The 12,316-nt window shown below is 40.9% G+C and overlaps 1 protein-coding gene across 7 annotated transcripts in view; it reads right to left on the reverse strand.

Moving 5' to 3' along the window:
• Positions 1-1,482: 1,482 nt before the first annotated feature.
• AFG2A (AFG2 AAA ATPase homolog A) overlaps positions 1,483-12,316 on the reverse strand; it is a 248,554-nt gene continuing 237,720 nt past the window's right edge. For 6 of the 7 annotated variants that reach the window (XM_061585133.1, XM_061585145.1, XM_061585144.1 and 3 more), the window contains exon 16: positions 1,484-3,928. In XM_061585133.1, coding sequence (XP_061441117.1) covers positions 3,752-3,928 — 177 coding nt within the window. In that variant the 3' untranslated portion in view covers positions 1,484-3,751. Of the gene's footprint in view, positions 3,929-12,316 lie in introns of all 7 variants that reach the window. The other variant, XM_061585130.1, reaches the window with a different exon arrangement.

Consider the following 12,316-nt stretch of genomic DNA (forward strand, 5'->3'; position numbering starts at 1 on the left):
TGTTTCTTATAAGTACCTATGGAAGAGAGGGTTTAGAGAAACAATTTTTGCTGACAAGTATATAAATAGGAATGGCATCCCTGATAAAATGTACAACTTGCAGCCTGATCATATGCTTGCTTGCTTAGAAGCACATTTCAGTGTTTTCAACAGGCTTAACTCCCAGGGTATGTTTTTGTAGGATAGTCTTCATAATTTGAAAGTTATGTTTTGTTGACGATTATGGCAAACTGCTAGAAAGTAGACAAAGCTTCCTGCACCATTTCTAGGTATATAGAAAAGGGAACTTCAACAGGTGCAGCCTTTTAAATATAACTCTATGACAATCTCTGCTTGCCAAACTTTCTTCTCCTGTGCAATAATTAAAATAGCTCTGCCTCCTTTCATACTATTCACAACTGCATTTTATTACAAGATAGTTTTCTTGTGTAAGACTCATGGAAATGAATGGGATTTACAAAAAGACCATTATTGTTTCAAAATGAGACTTTGCACAGAAGAACTTCCCTCATGATGATGTGTTTGGAATATTAGCTCTACGATGAAAATATGGAGGAAATGAAAACAAGACTGAGGACAAGGAGTCCTGGACTACAGATAGATAGATAGAATAATCTCTTTGGCAAGCATCCAGAACTTTTCATTCTGTGGTGTCCCCAAAATTTTCAAATACATTTCTTCTGGAACCATGTCAGGCAACATAAGAACAGCCTGCTGAACCAGGCCAATGACCTTTCTAAGTCCTGCATCCTGTTCTCACAGTAGCCAACCAGATGCCTATTGGAAGACCAGAAGCAGAATGAGTGAGCAGAATGAGTGCAACAGTATCATCCCTTCCTGCGGTTTCCAGCAACTGATAGAGGTATACTGCTTCTGACAGTGGTAGAACAAAATGTTCCTTTTTAACACACACACACACACACACACACACACACACACGCATGCACGCACGCACACACACACACACACACACACAAACAGAGAGAGAGAGAGAGAGAGAGAGAGAGAGAGAGAGAGAGAGGGATCCCAAGTTTGCTTCCGCTGCAGGAGCAAGATTGTTGCTTCCCTTTGCAGCCCTTTGTGATTTCTGAAACTCTTTTTGAAAGTGGGGGGGACCTTCTGGAGAAGCATGACAGATGGTGCTGGAGGAATCAGTGAAAAGAATCTCCCACTTCTGCTGGATCTCAGTCCTGTTCAGGAATGGAAGAAGCTATTCTACTTGTGGAAGTCTAGTTAGGATCCAAGTCATTAGGTTTGGGGTGATTCTTTTTGTAAATTTGTGTCTTCTGTTCTATATGGTGTATTTTTTAAACATAACATTTGTAGTTTCAAGGCCTTGTTTTGTTGTTACCTAAAAATATTTTGAACTGTTTAATTGTACACTTTGGTAAAAAAAAAAATCATCTACATGTTTTAAGATGGAATGAATGAATACAGGTTATCTAGAAGATAAACTGTTAAAAAAATACTCACACATAACCCTGATATGAATTCCCATAGATGGAAATGTTATAAAATTATGATTAAAAATTTGGCAACCATACCTCAGGTATGATTGTTTCTACTTAAGGGCAGGCATGATGCCTCCTGCACTTTCCACCAGCGCTCCAATTCAAACAAGGTACATTTCAGGTTATCAAGTATCACAAGAGGAATTTGGAAGAAAAAGGTCTGATAGTCTTTGCCAAATGAAGTGTTTCTGTTGAGTGACTCACGCTCTTGCTCAGATTTTTCTTAATTTGGGTGCAACAGTTGATACCTGAAATAGAGCTGATTAGAATGAAGATCCTTAAGGCCCAGGATGAGTAATAAATCTAAAATAGCCATTGGTGAAGGACAAGAGTGTGGATGAGAAGGGGGGGGGAAGAGGCAGTGTGCCAGCAAACTTGACAAATTAGCTAGTTCTTTTTATGTAAAGCCTGCTGGGCCATCTCAAGGAGTGGCAGCAACAAGCTATGAAGTCTCTCTACACATGCATGCTCTAGAAAGCATGACTGCATAAACATCTTTTGTGAGCTTTATGTTCAGGAAACACATGAGACTTGGTGATAAGCTACACTAGAATTTGTGTCCTTTGGTCTACTTGAATGCCTCTCATGGAGCTAGGGTCCTGAATAATATGCCTTGCCTTTCCATGTTAGAAGGAGGTGGTCTGTGGTCTGTAGAGAGGAATAGGAATTGGGAGCCAGGAAAAAAGGGCAATCAAGAAGGCAGGCCCAGAGACTGCTGCCCTGGGCTAATTCAGTAGACTGAAAATAATATTTAATCAGTATCTTTTAAACTTTAGTGTGTGTTTGACATATGGAAATAATTTCTAGGCCTGTTAACAAATCTAGGTCTGTGTGGTATCTCCCCAAGACTTCTTAAAGAACTCAGATCTGTAATTGACAATATTTAACAAAATATGGGAAAATATTCAATGGAAAATAGTCAATTTAACACCAATTTTTAAAAAGGGATCTGACAGGATCCAGGAAATTACAGACTGGTTAGAATAATACCTGTTCTGGGTACATTGTGTGTGTGGCAGGGGCAAATATCAAGCATACTAAAGTCAGGCTGAAGAAGAATTAACATGGCTTCTGCAAAATAAGTCCTGGCTATAGAGCTCTTTGAGAGAGTGACAACAGCAATGTAGATAGGAGTGATCCGATAGGCATTGTGAACTTGGGAATTTCTGAAAGCTTGGACAAAGTACCACACCAAAGGCTCCTGAGTACAATTCATGTTATAAGGGGATATTTAAATGACAGAAAACAAAGAGTAGGAAAAAATGTAACAGATAGTTCTCACAATGGAGAAATGTAAGAAGTGGGGTCCCCAAAGACTCTGTATTGGGGTTGGTGCTTTTTAACTTGATCACAGATGATCTGGAGTCTGGGTTTAGCAGTGAGGCTGCTGAGTTTGCTGATAACAGCAAATTATTCAGTGTGGTAAACCAAGAAGTGATTGCAAATAGCTCCAAAATTATTGCTCCAAACAGGGTAGATGGACATTCAGATGGGAAATGTGGTTCAATCTAAGTGTAAAGTGATGCACACTGGGGGAATATAAATCAAACTACATATGCACTGAGGATCTGAGGTAGTACTGACCAGAAAAAATCTTGGGGTCCTGGTGGACAGATCAAGTAAAATATCAAGCTTACTTTTATAGTTGCTGCATACTGCAGCTTTAAAGGGAGGGTGGATATTTGAATCACATGAAAACTAGGATTCAGTGATGTGGGTGAATGGATGGCTGTGGTCATTTGGTCTCAACATAAGAAAAGCCAGGCTGGATCAGACCAAACACTCATCTAGTCTACCACTGTGTTCTCACAATGGCCAACCAGATGCCTACAGAAAGCCAGCAACAGCACTCTCCCTGCGTATGATTCCAGCAACTGGTGTACTTCGACACACATGCTTGGATGGCTTGGCTTAGGTTACATGGAAATAATTTGAAAATAAACCATAGGAATAATATTCTCAAGAGAAGAAAGATCAAACCTACATGAAGTTACTATAAAAATGATATAAAATTATGGAATGCTATTGTAGTTGAGAAAGTTTCAGCCATTTCTGTCATGTTTACACAGTTTTCAACTGCCATTCAAGATCTTTATTAGGAGGAAAACTGCAGCACAGTCCATTTCAAACATTTTGACTTATAAAAATATAATTCTTTGCTACAAAAAAAGCTATTCAACTTATAGAAGAGTTCCTGGAGTCACATTCCACACGATACAAATATTAAATATATCAGTTTCTCAAACTGAATGCAGTCCACTCTGCTGCTGATAGCTATCATAGAACTTCTGCAGAGAATCAGGAATTCGAGGAGTCACAATAGCCAAGGCTTGTTGGAAATGCCATCCCATAATGCATTTGGCATGTATATCTTCCTGAAGGGCGAGAAGGGCAGCTTCTCTACAAACTGCAGTTATCTGAAAAAGAAAAGTATTCATCATAATTATTATTTTTAAAAGAGAAATATTTATAGTTGGAACATTTTATCTGCTGAGGATAAAATAAACAATAAACAATTATTGCAATAAACAATTATTATTTTCATTTTGGCTGGTTGCTGGCTCAGCACTTTGAGGGTTCCCCTCTCCTTGCCTGCGGTGCATTTGGGGTGCCTTCCTCTCTGCTTTCCCATTCAATTAAAAATCCACCAATTGATGGCAAACAGTCCAGTAAATGTTCCAGAAACAAGAAAAAGACGATCAAATTGTCTGTGGCTGTTTTCTTGTTTAAAATCTTAACTTAGAAAAAGAAAGGAAAAACATGTAATTCAAAGAGGAAAGCAGGAAGGAAGAAAAAGTGTGGAAAAGAAAATGACAAATGTTTTAAAGCCTGAGATAGGTTTTTAAGCTCCCTGGACTTCAGACAGCGGAAACAGCCTCATGTTAATGTCATTCTAAAGACACATTACTGTGGTAAAAAGTGCTGAAGGAATGAACAGGGAGACGACGTTTTTCAGTGTAAGAGGGAAAACAGTGATTGATATTGACTGCACCCTTGTGTGTGTAAATGAAAGAGCTAGCTAAAATGCATTTGTCAGCCATTCAGTATATTTTCCTTGTTTGTTCACTTGCTGAAAAGACTTACATCGCCTGTGCTGGACTAATGGCTACCAAAGTCTTTTAGGAGCTTTTTAGGGGATTTAGCATGTGTTTAGCATGCCTTCCAAGAAGAAAAGAAGCATGGATTTGGACATCTTTGTCAAGTTACCTCAATACTGGAATGGCTTTTTAGTACATTTTTAACGTTTTTTTTTAAAAAAAATTTTTAAGATGTTTTGTTCTAATATGTTTTTAAGGATGTTTTGTTTTATTATATTTTAAAGTTTTTATGATATTTTAGAGTGTTTTTAGTGCCTTGTTTGCCGCCCTGGGCTCCTACTGGGAGGAAGGGTGGGATATAAATCTAATAAATAAATATATTGCTGTTAGTTCTGATTGGTGCTCTGCTGTTGTGCATTTTAATGCTTTACAACACAGTGAATTCATTAAAACAAAAAGAATTGCACACAGTGCCATCTTATAGGCAACACCTTGTAACAGTTTGTCAGCTAACGTAGGGAGCACAGCCGCATGTATTCATATTTATCAGTTCCTAAACTCAGAAAAAAACAAAGCCCAATCATTTCTGAAGTACAACATGTCTTGATATATTTCATTCTTCTCTGACTTGTTTTATTGACACCAAAAAGCAAAACTTTCCACAGAAAAGCTTATTGTCATTGCATTTACAACCCAACATGGACTTTAAAAAATCAGAAGTAGGTGTGAAAACTTGTACACAAATAACTGTGCATGTTAGATGGACATTTCCTGTGCATTCTGCACCTTTATAAAGAGGATCCAATCCTAAGCAGCACTTTGGGCCCTGCTGATGGGCTTTACCCAGTGCTGGCTTGGTTTATTTCAAGAATTGGAAATCCTATCTATTAAGATTCAACCTGTCAACTATTTTGCAGAAGGAAAAACACATCAGTGGTGATATTTGCTTTAAATGACAAGACGTAAAAAGAACAAAATGTCATTAGCTCCCTTCTTATTCCTGAGCATATTTTGCCATACCAACCTACCTGCAACAATCAGAACTAGAACATTTAAAATTTGACATGTGAACAGGATTAACATGTCTAAGCAAAACTGCCATGACGACAGAGTGCAGTGCACATCTATACAATGGTGGTATAGTTCTAGTCTTTGAAAGATCAATTAGAAAACTGTCATTTATTTTAGTGAGGTATAGAGGTCACCCAAGTTGTTTTGATCCCTAATTCTTTTGTCTAGTCACTAATAAAAATACACAGTATTAGAATAGAGACCAATTTTAATATTTATACAGAGGGTTTTAACTGTATCAATCAGTTGTAGCTTCCTAGATGAAAATACTCTCAGGTATAAACTATTTTACTGCTGAAGCCCTGGACTGATAACCTGACAATTCATCTGCTAGGATGAATCAGATGAGATGAATGGCTGATTCAGCTTGCTTGAGTCAGGTCCATTGTGGTTTTAAGCACTAACTTTCTTCCAAAGGGCTGAAAGTCCTTTTCAGCTTCTTCGTATTTGAAGTGCTCCAAAAAAGCTTTAAAGAATCTTGACAGAGAGGGGGAAAGCAATGAGCTTCTGTGTTTAAAGTCTTAGGTATTTTTTAAAAGTGGCTTGACTAATGCATCGTCTGCCAGGAACACCTGTGAACTATTGAATTTAATTGGGCTGCAGCTGGTGGTCATTGTATGTGCAGCAACTGGCAGCCTGATAGGCTGGTCTTTCACATTGTGTTGCGTTTTCCTTTCCCTTTCTTTCAAGCTTGTCCCCCCCCCCATGGTTACAAGAGACTGTGTGAGAAAGGGATTAGGAACCTGGAGCAGATTGGCATCCTGTGGTGGTTTGTGAATAGTGCAAATTGTGGAGCTTTCCCGGATGAAGACTACCTGCAAGAGTGCCTGCTAGCTTGTTCACGCACCCTCCTAGGCAACTCTAAAAGTAGGATTAGAGAGTTGGAACATCAACTTTCCCACTCAGCATGCAGGACTGTGAAAAGGCTTCAAAATTAGGCCTTTTTAAAAAAGCATGAAACCCCAAGGGTCAAATCTGAAACTCAAGCCTTTTCTGTGTGACTCTTATTAGACCAGGCTCCTGGCGGATATGAGCCATATATTCTACATAGGATGGATTTTAAGCAGTTTCTAATGGCTATGAAAACTAAGGTCTGGTTTGTTCAGTCAACTTTTCCTGTAACAACTGTACATGCAGGTGCAAATTATAGTGAATTCACATATTCAAAGAAGCAGCCAAAGAATAAGAAAGATTAAGTCACACGCCTATTCCTGCTCAGAATGAAAGATGGGAATTAGAGCTCAGAGAGTTCTGGAAGCCATGTGGAACTCATGACTCTCTCTAAAGGGTAAAACCATCCATCCCACTTTTCATAATATGTTTGCTTAATTGACCAGCAATAGTTCTCTTAATGTGTTGATGTAATTTGTATAGATTGCCACTCCTTGCTAAACTGTCCACCTACTGCCACTTGTCTGCTGAGGTATGAGCTCACACTGTGGCCCAGTTTAGATGTAACAAACAAAAGTTTCTTGTTATGATCAAAAACTGGCACAAGCCTCAGATTTAAAGCATCCAGGATCTGATCCTGGATTGATAACCTGGCTTGTTAACTAATCATGATTTTTACAAACTATAGTTTCCTAGTTAATAGGAAACAAGACCCCAAAGAGGAAATAGAAACACCCCCTTGCGCCAGCTCATGCTCATAACAACAAAGTGATGGCTTTTAAAAATATCTGGTCTGAACTAGGCTCTGTCAGTGTTTCTCATCCTCAGTTCCTCATATGAAAGTGAGAATATACAGTTATATTAAGGGCATAAGCATCATGAACTTAATTCAAGCATACAAATTTATGTGTAAAGGCAGGAGAAAAATGAAAAGCATTATGTCAAAACTGAGCCCTCCTGTTTGATCTTAATAAAAGTATTAGATTATTAAATGTAGAGGAACAGACATATATGACTCTAAAGGATTTCAGCATTTTCATATGGACTTTGAATAACTCAAAATAGTGAAATTCTCAATGAAATAGTAACAGTTTGAGCCTTAGAGTCATACCTGAGGGCTATGTGACTTTGGGAGACTATTGACATATAAGTATAGGTTTATATTAAGTACATCACATGTACTTAATAAAAATAAGGTTCATTTTGTGTTTGTATACATGCAACCTGTATAAGAACATAACATGAGCCTGCTGGATCAGGCCAATGGCCCATCTACTCTAGCATCCCGTTCTTACAGTGGCCAACCAGATGCCCATGGGCTTTTTTGTGACAGTACTCACCAATACAGAGTACCTGCACTTCTTGTTTGCTACCCATGGCAGCAATTTTGTGTTGGGAGCCATAGCACTTTTAGAAAGTACCAGCACCTCATATTTAACTTAAAAACAACAACACTGCCTATGAGAAGCCCACAAGGAAGACCTGAGTGCAACAGCACTCTCCCCTCCTGTGGTTTCCAGCAGCTGGTGTTCAGAAGCATACTGCCTCTAACTGTGCAGGCTCAGCACAGCCATCATGGCTAGTAACCATGCTAGTACGCATGCTCATCAAATATCTGTATGCATGCTCATAAAATAGACACATGATACTTGTTTAGGTCTACTTATACCAGCTATCATGTGTTTGCACAGACACAATAAAAGAGAGACAGATGAACACATGGACCAAGAAAAAAACTCAGATTATTTGTGTTAGGTTTTTATGGGGTTAAGCCAAATCCTTGTATACTGACAAAAGGTCTTGCAGAAATATTATGTTCATTCTCAATCATTCTGATAAGAGTTAACACCCACAGGATATGTTCTGAATCTCACTACAAGCTTAGTTTCCCTTTTTTCTCTTTGTGATTTTTTTAAAACTAGACAAGGTATCTTTCCAAGTAATATATTAAACATAAATTCCAATTTAACATTTGTAACTACAAGCTCCAAATGCAGTCACTTTCCAAAACATACTGATTTGATACAGATCCCATCATTCTGGCAAAGGCATGGCAGGACTGCACCTTTAACAAAAGAATTCTGTAACAAAAACGAGTTTGCACATGCTGGGATGGAATATTTTTAAACAACATTCTCTGCCAAGTGCTAGTTTCAGCTATATTTGTGGAACATAACTACATACACTACTTCAGTATGAGACTAAGCTTCATTTCTGGAAACTGTCTTTAGAATTGTTTCTTTTGAGAAAACCTTTACAAATTAACCCACATATTCCCTCTAATACCCCTGTGTTATCTACAGTACAGACAGACTCTTATGCCTGTATAATATGCACCTCATGTATGTAGGGGTATCACTTTCAAGACTTGGCAAATAATAGTATCATTTGTCTCAGCACTCTTAAGGTCTCATTTTGAACACTGTTCAGCTGTGGTCAGATCACTTCAAGAAGACAACTACTGGCAGATTCAAAGACAAGCTGAAAAGATGACAGACTAGAAGGCAAACCATATTTTGAAACATTACAGGAACCAAGTGTGGTTAAGTCAGTGGAAAAGAAGACTAAATGAGGACATGTTCAATATTTAAAAGACAGAAGTCAAAAAGAAAAGAAAGGAAAGAGGGAAGCAGTAGTTTAAGGATTCAGGTGTCTAGACCACAGTAGGGGAGATTTGTGTTAAATATCAGTGAGAACTATTGAAATAAATTCACCAGTGGAATAAGCTGCTTACAAAGCTGTTCAGTCTGTCAGACTTGATGAACTCCAACGGAAGACTGGAAAAATATCTACCAAGCATATTTTAAGTGCAAAGATATTCTTTCAAGGCAGGAGTATAGACAAGGTTATCTGCTGAGTGTCCTTCTGGCTCTAGAATACAGCTAATAGTGCAAGTTGTTGTGGATATGTATACTGCAGAAATGTAGACTGTTTCAAGCAAGAGAGAACATTCACCTTGTTATCAAAGATTAATCTAAAACTCAAGAGGCTGTGCTACTGGCTATAGGGTGCCGTTATCTTAGGTTTTCATCAAGAAGAAACTAGCCTTTGCAATTACTGTTTCACAATTAAGTAATGATTATTGTTTCCAAATGTAAAAATAAAAAAATGAAAATGAAACAAAAAACATAATCCAAGTAAAAATACCAAATCTAAGCCTCAAAATGAAAGAGAGGTGCCACTTGATAGCCGATCGCTCAGAACTCTTGACTTTTCCAATACTGGTATCTAATTCAACTAGAGGATGAGATGAGCATTCATTCATAGAGAACTTCCATCTCTGTCACCAGGAAACCACTCTGTCTTGGAACTGGTTGTGATGGCCTGCACCTGGTGTTGGGCTGAAGAGACAGTAAACTAGGGTTGCTGCTGGTGTATCATCCACCCTGCTGCCCGGCAGCTTCTCTGACAGAGCTGGTGGAGGCCATCTTGGCTGTGGTGTTGGAGGAGCCCAGAACAATAGTGCTGGGTGATTTCAATGTCCATGCTGAGGCTGCCTCTATTGTTCCAGCTCGGGACTTCATGCCTTCCATGATGACCATGGCGCTGTCTCAAGTTGTTACTGGCCCAACACATAGGGCAGGGCACACCCTTGACTTGGTTTTTGCTCCAGATGGAGGAAGGGGTGGTCTGGAGATGGGGGTGGTGGATGTCATCCCATTGTCATGGTCAGATCACTTTCTGGTGAAGTTTAGACGTATGGCTCCAATCCTTCCCTGCAGGGGTGGTGGACAGATTAAGATGGTCTACCCCCAGAGACTAATGGAATCCACTGGATTCCTGAATACACTGGGGGAGTTCCCAGTAGATAGAGCAGGTGAACCTGTTGAAGCTCTTATCACGCTGTGGAACAGTGATGCGCATTGGGCTCTTGACACGGTTGCCCCCGAGCACCCTCTCCGGCATTGTGGAGCCCGGTATGCACCCTGGTACACAGTGAGGTAAGGGCAATGAAACAGGCTGGACGACAGCTAGAGCGCAAGTGGCGAAAGACGTGCTGTGAGGCTGATCAGGCATGAGTAAAACATCATAACCATGCCTACTGTGTGGTGGTGAGGGCAGCGAAGAAGGCCCACTTCTCTGCCTCCATCGTATCCTCAAGTAGCCATCTGGTGGAGCTTTTTCGTACTGTTGACATCAACACCAGAAAATGGAGTTTTAGACCCTTCGGAGGCCCACTGTGAATTGTTCGCAAGGCACTTTGAGGGTAAAGTTGCTCATCTCTGTAGCAGACTTGATGCCCCATCCACATCTACTGTAGTCCCCAATGAGCTATCCAGTGCAACGTCTGCTGCAACGTCTTGGGAATGGTTTCAGTTGATGCGGCCTGATGAGGTGGACAAGGTGCTTGCGATGATGCGGCCAGCAACGTGTCCTCTCGACCCTTGCCCTTCTTGGCTTATTAAAGCTTGCTGAGGGGGTCTGACCGAGTGGATCCAGAGTGTGGTCAATGCATCATTGTGAGAGGGAGTGGTTCCAGCCACCTTGAAAGAGAAGGTGATCCGACCACTTCTGAAAAAGCCCACTCTGGACCCATTGGTTTGTGACAACTACTGACCTGTTGCAATACCCCCTTTTTAGGGAAGATGATTGAGAGGGTTGTGGCGTAGCAACTGCAAGTACTCTTGGATGAAACAGATTATCTTGACCCACCACAGTCTGGGTTCAGGCCTGGTTATGGCACTGAATCATCTTTGGTCGCCCTGATAGATGACCTTTATCAGGAGAAGGGCAGGGGGAGTGCGACCCTGTTATTCTTACTTGATCTCTCAGCGGCTTTTGATACTATTGACCATGGTTTCCTTCTGGGCTGACTTGGTGAGATGGGTATTGGAGGCATTGTTTTACAGTGGTCCCGATCCTATCTCCAGGGTCGTTTTCAGAGAATAGCATTAGGTGATTGTCTTTCAGCCCCCTGACAGTTGTGCTGTGGGGTGCCGCAGGGTACCATCTTGTCCTCCATGCTGTTTAACATGTATGTGAAGTCCCTGGGAGCAGTCATCAGGAGCTTTGGGGCGAGGTGTCAACAGTATGCTGATGACACCCAGCTTTGAATCAGGAGAGGCCGTGCAAGCCCTGGACCGCTGCCTGGACTTGGTGGTGAGCTGGATGAGGGCCAATAAACTGAGTATGAATCCTAGCAAGACGGAGACATTATGGGTTGGGGGTTCCCAAGTTTGGATAATTGGTCAGTTGCCTACTTTGGATGGGGTCGTACTCCCTCTGAAAGAGCAGGTCCGTAGTCTGGGGGTGCTCCTGGATCCATCTTTGTCGCTAGAGACCCAGGTGACCTCCATGGCTAGGAGTGCCTTTTACCAGCTTCGGCTGGTAACACAGCTGCGGCCATTTCTGGACCAGGATAGCCTGATCACTGTTGTCCACACACTGGTAACCTCCAGGCTGGATTACTGTAATGCGCTCTATGTGGGGCTGCCCTTGAGGCTAGTCCGGAAGCTGCAGCTAGTGCAAAATGCGGTGGCGAAACTGCTCACTGGGGCAGGATACTGCCAACATGTCACCCTGCTGCTGAAAGAATTGCACTGGCTGCCCATTTGCTACCGGGCCAAGTTCAAGGTTCTAGTTTTGGTGTACAAAGCCCTATACTGCTCGGGACCAGGATAGCTTAGCCCTTATGTACCCAGTCTATCACTGGATTTCTTCTGCACAATATAGGAAACGGACCTTTAGTGTGGCGGCACCTACCCTGTGGAATTTCCTCCCCTTGAATATTAGGCAGGCACCATCTCTGCTATCTTTTCGGTGCCTTTTGAAGACTTTCCTCTTTCAACAAGCCTTTTAAATTGA

The sequence above is a fragment of the Rhineura floridana genome, chromosome 9, assembly GCF_030035675.1.
Source record: "Rhineura floridana isolate rRhiFlo1 chromosome 9, rRhiFlo1.hap2, whole genome shotgun sequence".
NCBI lineage: Eukaryota > Metazoa > Chordata > Lepidosauria > Squamata > Rhineuridae > Rhineura > Rhineura floridana.